Source organism: Cynocephalus volans, chromosome 17 (assembly GCF_027409185.1).
Source record: "Cynocephalus volans isolate mCynVol1 chromosome 17, mCynVol1.pri, whole genome shotgun sequence".
Classification (NCBI taxonomy): domain Eukaryota; kingdom Metazoa; phylum Chordata; class Mammalia; order Dermoptera; family Cynocephalidae; genus Cynocephalus; species Cynocephalus volans.
Genome location: NC_084476.1, coordinates 15,322,409 through 15,341,413, shown reverse-complemented (window position 1 = coordinate 15,341,413; position 19,005 = coordinate 15,322,409). Strand labels below are relative to the sequence as shown.

Sequence of the window (19,005 nt, the reverse complement as noted above, 5' to 3'; positions counted from 1 at the left end):
GGAGGTTATGGTATACAGAAGTACAACTGATCTGAGGCCTCAGCTCATAGATTTGGCACACGGGTAACTGTTCCCATCACCAGCAATCTATTCTCCAGTAGACAGAGTCCTAAAAAATAAAACCTACAGCTTGTGGGATACCATGTTGTCTGAGTCTTGGTTTCCTTGCCTGTAAAACTGGGATAATGACATATCCTGCCTATTTTGCATGGCTGGGTGAGGATTATTTGAGATAATTGGCTTTGAAATGATTCTATACACTGCAAAGCACTTAACAGGTGTGGGGGTGAAGATGGAAATCAGGACAACGTGCATGGGAGGAGCCTGACTGGGGGAGCCCAATGGAGCAGGTGCTCCAGAGACGCCCTCTCTGCCTGCTCCACTAGTTTAGTTCCTGTCACTCCTACCGCCAGGCATAGACACAACTTATAATAGAACCCATTGCTTCTTCAGGACAGCAAGCCACTGCACATGTACAAAAGCCTGACAGTAAATTACGACAACATGGATGATATGCAAAAGGCACTTCAAGGACAGGATGTTTCTGTGGCCAGCAACTGAGACAGCAAGCAGGGCTGAGCTCTATGAACATGCTGCCTTGGCATAAATGCTGGGAACAAAGTTAAACGATGTGCCAGAAAGAGCGTCAGAGTCAGGATCTGCACCCAGACCTTCTGCCCCAGGCTCACCCCACTTCACCACAGTTGCCAGTGAAGTGATTTGATGTAGACAGTGTCTAGTCTACCCGTGTGGACTCACCACTCTACTCTAGGGCACTTATCCTTTTAACGGGCCTCATCCCCTCATGAGCCCCTGGTCCATATACCAAACCATCTATTAGACAGTACATGACCCTTCATCACATCTCCGCAAAGCCGCTCCCTTCTCGGGATGCCCCACCTCCATGATTGGCACCAACAGCCACCCAGGTGCTAAACCTGGGCTACTTTCTTGGTTCCTCCTCCATGCTCACCTCTTACATCCAATTGATCACCAAATCATATCCATTCATCCTCCTAAACACCTCTGGAATACAAACATTTCTCTCCACCCCTACCGCTGCCACCTAATCCACATGACCATCATCTCTCAAAACTCTTAACTGCCCCCACACCCACCCTGCCTCACTCCAATCTGGCTTTCATGCTGTTGCCAAAGTGATCGTTTTACACACAAACTTCATCATGTCGCCTTGATGTTTCAAACCTGTCCATTGCTTTTAGGATAAAAAGCAGAACCCCTGGCCTGACCCATTAATTAGGCCCTGCAGCATGTGGCCCCATCTTCTGACACCTCCTCTGCTCACTCACTGTGGTCCTGCCACACTAGACTTCTCTTTATCCTGCAAAATTGTCAAATACCATACATACACGAGAGTGTATAAAATAGATGTGTATATTTAAAGAATAATTCTAATACTATGCAGCCACCACCCAGGTTAAGAAAAAGAACACAGCCAGTATCTCAGCCCACCACCTGTGACCCTCACAGGTCACATCTCCCTCTGCCCATCCCTGCCCAGGAGTAATCATTCTAAACTCCCTGATCATTATTTCTCTTTTTTTCTTCACATTTTTACCACTTAGGGTTGCATCTCTGTATGAGAAAGTTTAGTTTGCCTGTTCTGAATTTTCTTTCATTGGAACCATACTACAGATTTTCTTTTATGACCTGCTTCCTTTGCTCTACAGCAACATCAATGTGTGGAGCCATAGTTCATGCATTCTCACTGACACATAGTATTCCAGTGAGCGCATATCCATAAATAGTGCACTCTTCTGTTTGTGGATGTTAGGACGTTTCCACCTCGGGGCTTTTATGAGTGACATGGCTATGAACATTCTGAAGTTCTTTCAGTGCTTTGATGCCCGTGTTCTGTCTGCCTTGTGGACCACACCGGTGTCTGTTTGCTTAGGCTTCTCTCACGGCCTCCATCCTGCCCCACATCCCCTCATGCCGGGGCCCGGCTCACCTTGTGGTTGGTGCTCTCGCTGCATGCTGCACCTTATAGAGACTCACGAGCATCACTGACCTGACCTCTAGCACAGGGCCCACACATAACAAGCCCTCAACAGTCATTCATTCATACATGTATACATGCACTCATTCATGCATGTATGTTAGCAGCTTCTCAGGGCTGGCCTCCAGCGCTGCACAGGCATGGTATAGTCTAGAGCAAGAAAGTGATCCTTTCTAAGCTAATGAAGGCATCCACCCAGACAGGAAGTCACACCCAAGAGAGCCAACTCCCAGCTAGACACATGTGCCGCTGACTGTCACTTATGATACGCACACCCAGCAGAGCATGAGCTTGGGGGTGGATCCTACTGCTTTGAACTGCTCCAATCCCACCCTCTCCTACCACCCCTCATATTAGCCTCTGTGATGGGAGCTGCAAAGGAGCTCTTATGCTGTTTAAAATGAAGGAAGAAATGAAAATTGCATTTAAAAAAGGAAAAAAAGCAGCTGGAGAATATTGCCAACCATTTGGTGTGATAACCAAGGGCTTTCAAATGATTACTAAAACTGGCTTTAATTTTGATCCTTCATTTCTTTTAATCTAGCAGATAATGAGAGGGAAATCAAATCCATCCCCACAGCCAAAGATTAACCTGTCATCGCGTAGCTCTCTTCCCACTTACTTTACCACCTCTTCCTTCACATGTTATTTTCCTTAAAACACACACACGCACCCCAAAAACCTCCAGGTTACATACATTGTTCAATTTGTTTAAATACATTCAGAGTGGACATTTCCCATGACAAATACCCTCTTAAGAATAAGCAATATTTTCCCTCCCTCCAGATTAAAAACTCCTCATTGCTTGCAGATTTTGAAACATATAACTGAAAAATCCCTTTTATGGATGAAGAAACCAAAGTACAGAGAGGGCGGTAACCTGTACTGATTAGGACTGTGAATGGCAGAGCCAGGATCTACCCCCAAAGCGTCTGACTCCAGGCCTACCCAGTCTGCTCTGCTACCTGTGAATAAAAACACAAGTGGATCTCAGTTCCTGCCACCTCAAGGACTCTCACTATCCTAAGACAACATTCCAATTGCACACAGGCCTTAAGCACAAGAGTCTAGAAATAAACTAAACATTCACCGATAGGGAGGCAAACTCTGGGCCAGCCACTGATGACAAATATGTTCACAAAGAGTTGACAGTAAGAAGGAGGGAATTACTGTCATATAAAGTGGGGAAAAATAAAAGCGGCTTACAAAAATGACAAAATGGTGCAGCCTTAAGTATAAAAGACCATATGAGAGAATTACACTATTTTTATTAACTAAAAAATTACTAAAGGTTAACTTTGGGTGGTTGAATTTGAGGGAGATTTTATGCTGTGTACTTTACAATATTTTCCAATTTTTCTACAATAAGCACACATTACTTTCATAATGAGAAAGAAATTTAGTAAGAAATGAGCAGCAGAGAAGCAGCTTCTGTCTTCTCCACCCCAAAATGCCCTTTTGGAAGCATGATTGGTGGCCCTGGCCTGCCACAGTGCCTCCCCCACCCCACCTCGTACCCTCTCCCCAATCTGAGCCCAAGCAAATGTAAGCCCTGCCTCCTTTGAGAAGCCTGTGTTGACCACTCCAGGCCAGCTATTAGATTGAATCATATGAAATTACCATTCTTGTATTCCAAAAGAGGTCTAATATTGGCGATTTCATATGGTTCGACCTGACCCTTGGCTCACCCTGCCTTCCTCTGAAACTTCAGCCAGTTCCCCAGTCTGTGACACACAATTGCACATGAATAATTTCCTGTCTGGCACTGTCCTCTCTTGTCTCATGTATAGATCCTGCTTTAAGTAGCTGTTCTCTGCACATCGGCTTATATTTTATTCATTCTGGTTTTGCACATTACTAAAAATAAAGCAGCCTCCTAGCTGGCCACAGACCTTCCTCATTCATAAGCACCTACTCATGTTGTGTGATTGGCCCCGGAGATAAAGAGGTAAGTCCCTGCCCCAAAGTTTACAGTGAGAAAAAGAGCCTTGGATAGGCACCAACCCAACCCGGGAATGACGGCACCTTGTGGGAGCCCACCTCTTTAGTGTGCTTGGTCCTTTATGTCCATTCTCTCGCAGGGTAAGAGCTGGACAGACCTGGCTCTAAATCTCAGTCTGTTTCTTATAAGTGGGGTGGTCTTGGGCATGTCACTCAACCTCTCTTCAAGCCTCATCTGTAAAACAGAAGTCGCCAGAGCCCCTACACTCTTGTAGGGCTGCTGCAAGGACTAAATGGGAATACATACAAACATTTACCACCTAGCTGCACACAGTAAGCACGCGATAAACACTTCCTATGAAATAGGCAGAGCAGCCGCTAGCATTCCCCCACCCCCTGATTTCTGATGAGAAAACTGGGCTCAGGAGAGTACAGAGACTTATCTGAGGCAGAGTGGAACTAGTATCAAAACCTTGGTCTCTTGAGCCCAGACCACACTGTGTCCTTCCAAGAATCTAAATCTTGATTTTAAAAGCACACGAACAGTTAAGGCTCACTGGAGCAGCTCGTGAGGAAATTTCCAAACACATTTGCTGCCCCATCACTACCCACAATAACTCTGGAAGAGCCCACGCAGAATTCCACACTGCCGTTTCCCCAATCGTGGTGACTGGCTGGCCATATGCTTGTCTGGTTTCCCATCTGCTCCTCGCACAGGGCGATGGGGAGCACGTGCCTACCTGCCGGCGGAGGGACTCGGCTCCTGTCTAACGACCGTCTGAAAGGACACTTTTGCATCAACTCAGGAAATTCCACCTCCCCCGTTTGACTTGGAAATGGTTCCCTTTCAACAGACTACAAGAAAGGCTTTTTACTGGTTACTTCTGACTTAATGCTTAAACTTTTTCAAAGGGAAGAGAGTTATCTGGTTTTATTTCTTGCATATGAAATAATGCATTTATCATTAGTCGTCTGCTGTCTGTTCTTACTTGGAATGCATGTACGTTTGCCTAGTCTGCTGACTCCCATCTGAAACCTGAGACCTTTTGAGGTATGGAGAGCACAGTGTGTTTTGAAGCCACAACGCCCCAACCCTGGACAAGTTGTTTCAGTTTCTTGCAGTCTCCAGTGATTATAGGACAGTTTGGTTCTTAACTTTTTGAAAATAGGAAATTCTGGCCTTTTCTCCAGGAAATAGACACATATACACAAAATTGTGCATAGTTCCAGGGTTCACAGATATCCTTAAAGATGTCCTGCGTTCCAGATTGAAAACCAGGTCTGATTTCTGCAGCTTGACGTTGGCGGTCATCCACCTCTGGCCTTTGGGCTCCCTTCTAGCTCCCCCCTTCCTCTCTCCTAACCCACTGCATGCACCTGTCTCTACAGCCTCCCTGAACTCTTCAAGGTTCCCCCCACAGAGGATTGTGTTTCCTCCATCGTGGACATCCTTTCTCTCATTTTTTGTGTTCAAATCCTACCCATCCTTCAAACCTCAGCTCAAGTGCCTGCCACCTCTTCATCAGGCTTTAAAAATTCTTCCCATCAGGAAATAATCTCTCCTATACATTCCTCCCTTGGCAATTTGTCTTTATATTTACAGAACTTAGCGCTTTCCACCTTATAGGTATTTATGTGTGGCTCTGGCCCCCCTGCTGGCCTGTGAGCTAATTTGCTTCTGTAGTCTTCCTCCTGGCACACCGTACACGTGCTCAATAAGCACTCAAAATAAACAAATGTCTGTTTCTCTAATCCACATACGATGCAAATGAGATGTAAGTGAGAATGCAAATATTCATCTCTCTACGACCTGGACTTCTTCCTTGTGTGAAATCTTCAAAGGTGCTTGGGTGAGTGTGTGCTGATCTGTAGGGTCTGGCCAAAAATGAGCCATAAGGAATCAACTGAACTCCAGAATTTCAACCAAAGTTCAGCTGTGCACACATGGATGGGCCATTCAGCAGGGTACATGATTCTAGAAGAGTCTGTCTCCAGAAGAATTCTGTCTCATCAGAAAGATAATGCTCTGTGTTTATAGTGGTATGCTTAGTGAAGATAGTTAGGAATCCCTCTTCCCTATTGTTGGGGGGACTTCAATAAGATGTACTGCCAATTTAAGGGGCAGGAATCTGGATTTGGAGGAGTTTTGATTAATGCGTTTTGTCTATTCTTCTCCAGGATTGGACAAAGCCACATTCCTTGGTCAGGCAAGGCCCAGCTACAAAACAGAGCCACTGAGAGATTCCTTATTCTCCATTGCCTTAGAATGTTTCATCTTTAGCCTAGATTCTACCTAGAATCTCCCTACTTTGGAGATTCATCTATTGGTTCTAAACATGGCACAGGATCCAAGAGATACTCTTGGAGTCAAGAAGAAGCAAAGCCTTGAGCTCCCAATAAACCCATTAGGGGACAAACATCTCTGAATTACGACTACAGTTGCTCTGGCAGGCTGACTCCTCCCTTTTTAATAAACCTGATTTTTATGGTGATAGGAGGTAAATGAAATGGGAGAGGGCTGTGAAATGTTACTGTGGGAAAAGGGGCTTTGAATAAGAGGCGAGCAGTTTATAACCCAGCTCCCAGGCATAGTGTGGTATCATGGTATCAGTAAAACCCCCTCAGATTTCTCCAAGCCTGTCTCTGCCTTCATTTATATTACTCTGGGGTACTAAACAGTAAAGGGTTCTGATTTCTTTTTTTAATACAGGTGTTTTATTTTATTTTATTTTGGCAGCTTGCTGGTACAGGGATCGAACCCTGGACCTTGGTGTTATCAGCACTAGGCTCTAATCAACCAAGCGAACTGGCCAGCCAGGGTTCTGACTTCTGAGAAAGGAATTCAGTTACCAGAAATATCTACATTCAGGAAAAGAAGCACAATACTAGTAAAATGGTTCCCCAAGGGGTAAACTAACCTTCCAAAAATTAATCAATTGATGGAATAATCACCTTGTTTTAAAATAATCAGGGAATGCAATTTATTCACGTCTACGTCCAATAGAAGTTTTTAAAAAAGACTTAGGCTGCCAAAATACCTTGAGAAAAGAGGACATTTTCTGTTAATTTTCTTTATTTTTTTCCCCTTCTCTTCTAAGCTAAGCTTTGACAGTTAAGAGGAAACTGGAGACAAACAAAGCAGTGTGGGAAAGTGGAGAGAACGCTGGTGTGGGAGTCAGGGGACCCAGGGCCCTAACTAGCAAGGGACTTACCTTCCTTATGCATGGTTCAGAGGGGCAGAGCCATCATGTGCACAGCTCGGACAGGCAGCCTCAGGAGCTGGCAAATGTCACCATCAGCATAATTTTAAACGAAAGCCTCATCGGCCACTGGGTGACCCTAAGGATTAGCATTTGTCTGATGCTCTTAGATTTCAGATGCATCCCTTCATATCATGACCATGACAATCCAGCCAAAGAGGTACCCTGATTCACATTTTACAGACAAGATCAGAGAGCAAAGTGACTTGGCCAAGCTCACAGTGGGATGATCAGCGGTGAAGGACCCAGCTGATGCCAATCCCAGTGCCCTGCCAGGACACATGCTGCTCCTCTGTCGTGGGTGCTTAGAAGGGAGATTCTCGAACCAGGGAGCTGACGGCATGATGATTTCTAAGATCTATGCTTCTACCAATAATGTGAGGGGTTGGATTAAATTAGGGGTTCTAAAAACTTCTTGTAGCAGAAAAAAAAAACCTTTCTTCTCAAATGAAATCTAACATAGAGTGCCACGATATAAATTAGATCATTGCAGCATACATTTTGTTGAAAAAAAGATGGCTTCCACTCAAATATCCATCAACAGACAAAATGATACTAAAGTGTACTATATCCATATAGTGGAATGTTACTGGGTCGTAAAAAGGAATGAAGTCCTGACACATTCCTACAGCATGGGTGAACCTCAAGAACATCACGCTAAGGGGAAGAAGCCAGTCACAAGAGATTGTGATTATACTGTATAATTCTATTCATATGAAGGGTCAAGAACAGGTAAATCCATAGAGACAGAAAGCTGATTGGTAGTTGCCAGGGGCTGGGGAGAGGGGGAAAGGGTTAGGGATTGATTGCTTAATGGGTATAGGTTTCATTTCAGAGTGACAAAATATTTGGGAGCTAGATGGGGTGACAGTCACCCAACATTGTGAATGTACTAAATGCCACTGAGTTGTTTGTACACTTTTCAATGGCTAATTTCATAATACATGAATTTTACCTCCATATATATGATGTTTCCAGACTCCCACCCCATCAGCCTCCCGCTTCCCATGTCCCTAAAGTGTCTCCACAGAGCCCTAGTATGAAAACCAATAGAGTCAGTAAATATGACAAACTGTTACCAGAGTCAAAACAGTTCTCATATGACAGCTGTATCCTCTTTCAGGAGACAAAGGTAATTTCTCCTAACCCACCAAATAAATAAGGACCAGTGACATCTTACTACCCGGAAACAGAAACCTCCATTGGTAACCAGCTCCAATGTTGATTCTGGTCCACAGTGAGGAAGCAGCTTCAGATTTAGGATATGTCATTGGTTTTAAATTCAAAATTCAACTTTAAGTTTACCAAGAAAGAGAATAACTACTAAGCATTAGTTTTTATTTGTTTTGTGTCCAGTAGATAATTTTACTGCTGAGTAGTCAACTAAACATTACTAAGTGCCTATTATACATTAAAATTTTTTTTTCATTATTTATTTAGGTGTCATTATCCTCATTTAATAGAAAAAAATACTGAGGCTCAAAACAGCTATGCAACCTCCCCAAAGTCTTACCACCAGCTGACACCAAGGCCAGGATTTGAATCTCAGTCTCTTCGATTCAAGAGCAAGTGCTTTCAAGTATGCCAAGATTGGTATCAGCAGGGTCAAGTTCCACCCCCCACAGAATGCCTGAGAACTGCTTTCAGTCCCACCAAGAATCCGAAGCAGGCCTATAAGACCCAGAGGTGTGCCAAGATACGTGGCACATGGACACTCGTCTGTGCCCTTCCTAATGTCTCCTCTGCATCTTTCCACAGCAGTTTGAGGATGGAAGAATTCAGAGAACCTACTTTTTCCCTCTTTTACACTGTGTGTGGGCAAAGTGAGACCTGCCTCAAGAGTTTTGCTGACAAGCTGTCCTTAAGAAGGAACTCATGAGGGACCCTCTTTTGCTAACCAGTTGAAGGGAAAGGCTAGGACACCATTTGTTTTAAAAGATTTAGATTATATCCTATTCAAATGTAAGAAACTCTGGCTTCTAAAAGTAACTTCCAGCCTAGAAGCCTATGTGACATCATTTTATGCATTTGGAGTGACATGGTCTCAGATTTGTACACATAGGATTCAGCACTATGTCACTGTGCATTTTCCATAGGCATAAATCTGATGATTTTTCAAGTTATTCTGAAACATGTCTACACAAAGTGGTTGAGAATAATTTCAACTTTTTCCTCTGCATGGTAAAGTTATCAAAATGATAATAAGAATCCCTTATGTATAAATGCACTTTATAGATTACCAAGTGCTTTTGTGGATAATCATTTTCTGAGTGGAAGAAAAAAGTGAAATTAAGGAAAAATATCAGTACATGGTATTCAGCTATTAACATATACCCTAGCATTGTACGTTAAAAAAAAAAAAAAAAAAGGGTGAGATGAAAGGGTTTTTATATTAAAATTGAAGTGAGGTTCTTGAAATTCTAACCATCCCTGGTTATCAATACAAAAGTCAATGCTTTTTAAATTTAAAGTGAGATGCTGCTACTTACAACTTGATAAGCTGTAAAATGCCTCACCCATCCTTCCCTATGCTCCTGTGCCCCATTGCTATTAAGGTTTAGATCTGCTTCTCATATGGATTATACAGGTGTAAGTAAAGAAAAACAAACAAGAAGGAGGAGGTTAATTTTGTTTTAATGCCATTTAATGAAAACGTGGAACCCTTCCATCTCTTCATGTTTTGGTGGCAGAGAGTAAGCAGGCTCAGGCCACACAGCAGCTTTTGAACTTCTTATTTAATCAGAATGCTAATGTGTCAAGGTCATACTAAAAAAACTGTACCGCTGTGCCATACTAGCAGAGATAGCCACCAAAATCTTCCTACAGTGACATACAGTATCTCAGGACCTAATCTCTGCTGGTGAGATCAAGAACTATTCAAGAATAGATTTTTGAGGAATGAGTTTTATTGCAATAAATCTGACCATGTTGCAATCAATCCATTGCTTTTCTTTAGGGTGGACACATTATTTGGCTGCTGTCGTGTTTGCATTGCTTGAAGGATCCGGCAGCCCAGACACACCACCACTCTGAAGCACTGATCAGTGGAAGCCACACCTGGAAGGACTGGCCCAAACAAACTACAGGTGAACATTCTCAGCCAAGTCTTGCCAACAATGGCAATCTGTGCTTCACACAGTAAAGAATGCTTTTGAGAAGAACTCAGCCGAGCAGGCACCATCCAGCCTGACTCAGAATATGACAAAACACTCCTCGGGGTATCATTTCCTGCTGGGTAGTGGAGCTCAACCTTGCCTGCACAGTAGAGTCACCAAGGGAACCTAAAAACGTCTGTGGCCAGGCCTCCAGGCCAGCCTAATTAAAATCAGCATCTCTAGAAATGGGGGCTCTAGTACTGGTATTTTTGAAAGCTCCCCAGATGGTTTTAATGTGCAGCCAAGGTGAGGAGCACTCCTGTAGGGCGATTCTAACAATATTTGGGCTTGAGCCCAGCTGGTGAGGAGCCTCAGGAGAGGAACCTGCAAAACATCACTTGCTGAGGGAAGTCAGCATTCCTCCCAGTCTTGAACCAGAGCTGACGAGGGCTTAACTTGTTTGGGTCAATCTGATCATCAGGGGGTATGAGAAGTGCTATTTGAAATGCCTGTCTTTCATTTTTCTTGCTTAAAACACAGGCACAATGGTATTGACTCACCCCTTACTTTGTGAGAGCCTAGAATTTGGTAAAAACAGAACAAATAAAATATCCAAGTGAAATGTCATTCATTTCTGGGGTGATTCCATGGAGGGAGTACCAGGCACACACACCCACCAACGTCCTGATGTAATGTCCCACTGGGTGGGTGGGGATGGACAAAAATGATAACTGTTGTAAATATGATAGAACTGTCAGAAATCCATTAAATTGGCTTTGCAAAGTTTGGAACTAAAAGCTTACACTGCCAAGAGTGTAAACTACAAGAAGATCAAAAGGAAACAAGTCTTACCATGTTCTGTTATCTATGGCCCTCTTCCTCTACACTTCATTTTACTCTTCCTACACCTGAGAATTACAAAGAGAAGCAACACACAGACAATGGTGGGCAAGCAGAGATCCTACCGCTGTGGGAAGATGAGTTCTTAGAAGAGACTTTCCAGATTTGGATAACAATCGGTTAGAAATACATCAGCTGAACCCCATAGGTCAGATTAATGTAAACGTCTTCATCTCCTGATTTTGAATTACTAGTTGCTTGGGGGCTAATAATTATAAAATGAAGATGTGATTTATTAGGTAGTATAATATATAAATCTCACTCAGTGTTAACAGGTACCAGGAACATACCCGCTTAGGACATGAAGCAGAGTTGATAGAAACAAATGTCATAAAAAATACTTACGGGTTCTCTCTTTTCTTCTTAAGTGGGTCCATGAGGCGCAGTGTGTCTCTGATCACAGCCACTTTCACTTCCTCATCGACAAGGCTGGGGACATTTTCAAACACCCCTGGAGAAAGCTTGAAGGGTAAGGATTCTGTGTTACAGTGGAGACCGTGATTCGGTGCCAGGGGGCTATTAGCATCCAATCTTCCAAAGAGGTCAAGGGATTGGACTACTTAATTTTGCCTATGCTAATGTATACAAGAGAAATTTAAAAGGTTCCCTTTATACTGCCTTAAAAATGTCATTTTCCTTTTAGAAATTAACAAAATACATGAAGAGGAAAAATAGCACTGTTTTTCTGATTATCAACATTTTACATGCTCACTGTGGAACATCTGGAAATATAGAAAGGGGTTTAAAAAGTAAAAGAATCAGTAATCCCCCCCAGAACCCAATATTAGTATTTGGTGTATTTTCTTCCAGTTTGTTAAACACATTTTTGGGGGTAGGGGGAGAAAAATATAACCGCTGTTAAATGTCCTTTTCATCTTAGTGATTCAAGCATGTCAACACGGCTAAATCATATTCATAGAATTTCAATTAGTTCATCTCCTGAGGCTAACTAATTAGTTCATGTCAAAACTGATGGAAAGGCTCAGCTGCTTCTAAGTTTCCAGACCTTAAAAATTGGAGGAATGGTATGCTCTGAAATTACCATAGGTCGGATAGGTCTCATATTAATAGACTCTGCTCAGAGTTCAACCAAACTAAAATTATTTGACTTGAACAGAACTTCACTGTGAAGATTTGAAAATGCTGAATCTTGTTTAGCCCAGTGAACAGCCTGGAGCAGGAACATGCAGCAGGGTGGCAATATAGTCAACGACATGCTCAAGGTACTTACTTCATGCTCGTGTTCGATTCTCATGCTGGGATTTGCATTTACTTCAAGTAGTATAGGTTTCAGATTTTTCGTTAGAAGAATGTCGAAGCCTAAAATCTGGGCAGGAAAAACATAGTTCAGAATTACTCCTTCTAGCCACAATTTCTTTTCGGGAATTGAGTACAGTATTAGGGTCATTAAGGAGAAAATAAATTCAAATTCAGTCCCCAACCTTGGCCGTGACCCTGGCTTCTCTTGTCCATGGCCCCTCTGCCTCTGGGTGTACTTGTCAGGCCAAATAGACAGCAGAAAATTTTGCAGGAGCCTTGATAATGGGATGAGTTCCCATCGTGCATTTCAGCTCTGTCTGTGTGGTCTGAAGTGCTGTAAGACGATAACCTCTTTCTTCTTTAACAGGTTTTTTATTACGTAAAGGATCAGCCATAGTCCATCACTTTCTCCCTCTGCCTTCTCCTCTGCTATCCTCTATTAAGTGGCTTCTTAGCTAGATCTCTGAAAACCTAAGGCTGCCTTTCTTAACCTGAGGTATACATCAGTATCATGTAAGATACCTTTCAAAACTACCATATCCCCGTACTCACACCTACTGAGTTGGAATTGCTCAGACCGCAACCCAGGAAGATGTATTTTGAAAATACAAATTCCCCCAGGTGATTCTGATATACTCTTTTAGTTAAAGAGAAGGGAATATTCCCGAGGCACCTAACAGGCACCAATTACCATTTAGTGCAGGAATTATTCATAATCTCATTTAATCCTCATGACATTGTGTCTGAAGGTGGGATCATGCGCTCCATTTTACAGAGGCAGAAACGGAGTCTCAGAAAGGCCAATAGATTTCCCCGAGGCTGCCTAGCTAGTAAGCAACAGAGCTGGATCTCACCACCAAGCACAATCTGTGTGATCCAGCACAAAATGAAAAATGTGGGGCCCTTGTCCAAACAGTACTAATAATTTCATGATGGTGACACAACAGAGCCTTCAACCAAGCTTGGAGCCCTTCTGAGCAAGGGGCCCTGTATGACCGCACTGGTCCCGTCCCACTGAAGGTGGCCTGTGCTCAAAGCCCATTGTAACACCATCTGTTGGATGCATGTTCTTGAATCGAGCCTGCTGCCTCAGGTGAGGTTTTATCTTCCGGCCACTCTGTTTCCTTTCAATTCCTTACAAGCCCTACAATGGGGCAAGTCACCCGTGTGTATCTTGTTCTCTCTGCCTGAAATAACCCTTCACCTGGTAACTTCTCCACATCCTTGAGGCCGCCCACTGGTCCTAATTAAATTCAGACTCAGACTACAGGACTTCAGATGCTCGGGAGGACCCTCACACTCTCCAGAAGTGATAATGTAGGGAGTTTCTAACTTAACTGACAGTACCCTAAAGTCTCAAGATATGATGTGGAGAATAAAAGAGGAAAAAGAAAAAGACATGATTGTAGGCTCCCTTCCCCTGTGGACTCAAAAAGAAAAGATGAGGGAAATCCATTTACTTGTCCATACAGAATATGTGTTAGTTAAATGATAATTATTAAACTGTAACTTCATCCTTCTTAATGAAATGAGAGCCTGAAGGACATTTTTTGGGGGGGTGAGTCAAGATGAAGCTATTTTTCAATGAAGGGCAATAAGGATGAAAAGTTGGAAAAGTCATCCTTATTCAATTTTTCCTTCCCTGGTCATGAAAAGAAAGAGATGGAAATTCAGTAGAAAATGTTACATGGATTATAGATCTGCTTAATAATGTATGACAAGTGGATATGAGTGATGAGGCCTTTTAGAGACTCTGGTGACATCATCAGTCTAACTTCAGACCTGGTCTGAGATGCACGATGCTGATGGGGCTGCGGTGCCAGCGTGCATCGTCCGCAGTCAGCACCTCACTTTCTGCTGCCTCGGAGCAGTCCAGATTTGTGCATTCTCAGCCTGCTGGACTCTTACCAGTTCAGTGCCCAGTGGTCTCCTGGATGTAGCTATAGCAATGCTGGGAGCTGGACCAGGGGTGGCAACACCTCATGAGCCATACTACCTTGCACCCACCAGTGGCACATTTTCCAAAACCTACACTTTGGTGCATGTCTTTTAATATGTTGGGTCTTGTACAGGGATGCTTTAGAGTCAGAAAGACCTGGGCTCCAATCTCCGTTCGGCCTCTTACACTAACTAGACAACTTTAGGTAAGGTACTTAGACTCTCTGAGCTCGTCTGAAAAATGGGGATAACAGTAGCTGCCTTTCAGAGTTGTTGATGTGAAGTGAAAAGCAGTACTTAAGACTACGCTTTTCATATAGAAGGTACTCAATATGTGCTAGCTCCACTTGCCAGCTTCCCACCAGTTATGGCATCAGTGTGCTTTAGAGTCAGAGGAGATAATGTCTTATCTCAGTTCTGCCTTTAACTTGTGTGATTACACAGGCAAGTTACTTAGCAGCTCCAAGCCCCAGTTTCCTCACCTGTAAAACGGGAATATGAATAGTGTTTATTTACCTCAGTTCATTCATTCATAAAATATTTATTGAATGCCTTCTGTGTCCCAAGAACTCTATTCTAGCTGCTGGAAATATAATAGTGAACTAGACAAAGTCCCTGCCCTCTTGGAACTTACACTCTAGAAGGGGAGACAGGATCAAACAAAAATAATGCAATGTAAAATATTTTGCATAGTACTCGACACACAGTAAGTATTTAATAAAGGCCAACTTTTTATATTTTTTCAAAAGCTCAATGAAATATGTAGTACCAATGGATCTCAGTAAACAGAATCACAGAACCAGGAGAAACACAGAGTTGATCTTGTAAAATCACAGAATGCTCAAGCTGGCAGAAAATTGGGAATTTACTAGGTCTGGTGTTTTTCAAAATGGGGTTCTTTTCTGGGGAAGCTAACCAACTCAGATCAACTTTTACCTGTTTTACACACTTAGGCTCCTGGGGTAAAAGCTTTACTTTTTTTTTTGAAAAACTAATCTCGTCTAACATCCACTTTATTCGGACCAGGAACCTACAGCTCAGAGAGGGGAAAACCTCTCTCCAAGTTCCTCCAACACTTGGTGGCAGAGCAGGAATTGTCAGATGGAGAGAGAGATTTCCAACCATGTGATTCTCTGCCTTCCCGGGTAATTCAATCAGCAATTACGTGTTGAGCACCTCCTACGTGAGGGGTGCTCTGGTGGATTTAGAGATGTCTGTCCTTTATCCCTGATCTCTAGAAGCTTCAAAACTTCATATCAACGTAAAGAGAAAGAGCCCTAAGCCATTAATTGTAAATTTAAGCAAAGGCTCCAAGCTACATCCCCCTGAGAGTGGCTCTCTGTTAGCCCCAGACCTACATAGCCATCTGCATCCAGAGTATTCCCCACTGGGAGGTCCCAGACTCAAGTTCAACACATCCAAACTCACTATCCGTGGTCAGCAGTCTCTACGATGGTCCCAATGATCCCTACCTCCTGGTATTCATGCCTTTGTGTAACCCTCCTACCCCCCCCACTTGAGTGTGGGCTGCGCCTACTGACTTGTTTCTAACACATAGAATAGGACAGAAATAATAGGATGTCACTTCCAATATGAGGTTATAAAAAGACTGTGGCTTCCACCTTGGGATGCTTTCTTTCACTACCCCTCGCTCACTCTGAGGAAGCCACCTGCCATGTAGTGAGCTGCCCTATGGAGAGGTCCAGGGGGCAAGAAACTGATTTCTCCAGCCAACAGCCAGGGGGGAGCTGAGGCCTGCCAACAGCCTTGTGAGGGAGTTTAGAGGAGGAGCTTTCCTCAGTCAAGCCTTACGATGACCACAGCCCTGGTCTACACGTGGATTGCATGTGGATCACGAGAGGCTTTGAGCCAGAGGCAGTCAGTTGAGCCTAGATTCCTGATCCACAGAAACTATGAGATAATGAATGTTTGCCATTTTAAGCTGCTAAATTTTAGAGTAATTTGTTACACAGCAATAGATAACTAATTCACCGTCTTCTAAAATCTACTTTGCTTCCTGTATTCCTTATCCACCCTGTCACACAAGTCAAAACTTTCCCCTCATCACTTGCATCTAGCCGGTTCCCCACCCCTATACACTTTCCTTCCTAAAGAGCTTTCTAGATCCGCCCCATCCTCACTGCTCTACTCTCCTTCAGGTCTGCACTGTCTGTCACCTTTTCCCTGCTGTCAAACTCACCCTCTAAATTGATCTGGCCCAAGCGGCTACCAGAGTCATTTTTCTAAAATGCAAATAGAATATCAACGCTCCTCTTCCTAAATCCCTGCCTACAGAATGAATCCTAAGTTCAATGGCAAGTCCTACAAATTCCTCTATGACCTGGAATCTGCCTCACATTCCAGCTTTATCTCCTCCCATTTGCTACTGCATGTCTTGGGCTCTAGTTGTGCCAATTAGTATAAGATCCTTTACTACTTTCTGCCTTTATACTCTTTTACCTGGGAGGCATTACTTACTTTATCAAATACTTATTGAGTACCTACTAAATACCAGGCACTACTCTAGGCACTGGGGATAAAGCAGTGGACAAGATAATGCTCCTGCCCTGCTGGAGCTCACACTTTAGAGGGGAGAGAGACCATGAGCAGATTAATAATTAAAGCAAGGTAGGAATGCAGAGGGTGATACAGTGAGTGGAGGGGAGGGTTTGGTGATCTAGTTAGGATGGTCCGGGAAGGCCTTTCTGCGGAGGTGACATTTGTCATTCCATTGTCTTTATGAACAGCAAGGAGCGAGCAAGAGTTGGAGTGGTAGGAGATGAAGTCAGACAGAAAGACAAAGGACAGATTATGTAGCACCTTATAGACTGTGATGAGGAGCCAGGATTTTTATTGCAATGATAAAGCCATTGGAAGGTTAGAACAAGGGAAGAAACTTCATCCAGCCTATGTTTTTATAGGATTTCTTTGTCTACAGTGAGAAAAATAGGCTATAGGCATCAGGGTAGAAAGAGCGATGTCAATTAGGAGGCTATTGCAGTAATCCAAGTGCAAGGTGATGGCTGCCTAGGCTGGGATGGTACAGTGGAGTTGGTTAGAAATTGTTGTGTTGGGATATGCAATCATATGTCACTTATTGATGGGGATATGTTCTGGGGAATGTGTCGTTAGGTGATTTTGTCATTGTGCAAACATCGAGTGTACTATACAAGCAGAGATGGCATAGTCTACTACACACCTAGGCTATATGGTATAGCTATTATAATATTATGGAACCACCATCGTATATGGGGCCCACTGATGACTGAAACATCGTTATGCAGTGCGTGGCTGTATTTTAAAGTGTATTTGCAGAGTTGCTTATGGATTGGATGTAGGAAAGGGGGGGGGGACAGAAGAAATAAGGAGGACTCAGGTTTTTGGTCTGAGTGAGAATGCTGTTCATTTACTGAAACAGGAAAAATGATGCAGAGTAGGCTTGGGAGGGAAGTCAAGAGTCAGATTTTGGACCTGTGAAGTGTTTGATGCCCACTAGCTATCCAAGTAGAAAATTAAAGTGGGCACTGGGCTATACCACTCTGGAGCTCCAGGAGAGGGCAAGGCTGGAAATAAAGGTTTAGGAGTCAGCAGCATGTAGTTGGTACTCATAGCCCTGGGGCTAGATGAGATCATTTAGGAGTGATTGTCGATACAAAGACAAATTTCCATGGAGCTCTGTGGACTTCCAACATTGACAGGCCCAGAGGAAGAGGCTGAGAAGCAGCAGCCAGTGATTTAGGTGGAAAACAAGGACAGTGTGGTGTCCCTCACCTTCTCCTGCTTGGCAAATCCTTCTTCATGCCTTAAGCTCCAGCTTTAGCATCTCCTGCTCTGGGAAGGCTTCCCTGACTGGGTTAGACAGTTAAATACTCCCTTTTCTGGGCTCTCCCAGAATCCTGTATGTGCCCTCTTACAGCATTTCTTACAAGGAGTTGTGATTCCCATGTCTGTCTTCCCCACTCAACTGAACCCCCGTAGGGGCAGGGAACCTGTCTTATCCATAACCACATGCCCCACAACTAGCCCAGGGCTTGTCTCAGCGGGTGCCCAGGGAATGTGTTGGAATCCAAACTAGAAAAAAGCTTAAACATCAGAAGTGGTCAAGGCAGGCTTTACGGAGATGTAAGCTTGAGCAGCACCTTGGAAGGCACTGAATTAAAAAGAAAACAGTGAGAATAGGTGAGAACACACCAGCTTGGCCAAAACAGAAGACAACAAAAAGGGCAGAATTGGGAAAGCACAAATGAAGACCTAGAGACAGGAATTGGATCTGTTTTGCAGGACCCTCACGGCTCAGGGAGGGCACAGGGAAGCTGAACGGAGGCTAGGCTGGGAGGTGACAAATGCTAGGCTGAGGAGTTGGTTTTCAAACTATGCTCCTTGGAACACTGGCATTCCAGTTAAGTTTAAAATGTGAATGTGTCATGGCACGTCCTCATAGACAAGTTTGAGAATGGCTGTTGTTGCAGATAAGAAACAATGTAATAATCACGAAAACTGTCATTTATAAAGTTGTTACTATGTGCTAGCTACTGTGCTAAATGTCCCACACAGCCTTCTCTTATTTGAGCTTATAACAACTCTCTGAGGT

At 43.5% G+C, this 19,005-nt stretch overlaps 1 protein-coding gene across 5 annotated transcripts in view; it reads right to left on the bottom strand.

Moving 5' to 3' along the window:
• Positions 1-19,005, bottom strand: part of TTLL11 (tubulin tyrosine ligase like 11) — a 258,789-nt gene that overhangs the window by 135,808 nt on the left and 103,976 nt on the right. For 3 of the 5 annotated variants that reach the window (XM_063081751.1, XM_063081753.1, XM_063081752.1), the window contains exons 5-6: positions 12,448-12,543; positions 11,562-11,677 (exon numbers count right to left, since the gene is read on the bottom strand). In XM_063081751.1, coding sequence (XP_062937821.1) covers positions 11,562-11,677; positions 12,448-12,543 — 212 coding nt within the window. Of the gene's footprint in view, positions 1-10,204; positions 10,288-11,168; positions 11,225-11,561; positions 11,678-12,447; positions 12,544-19,005 lie in introns of those variants that run through there. The other 2 variants (XM_063081754.1, XM_063081755.1) reach the window with 2 other exon arrangements.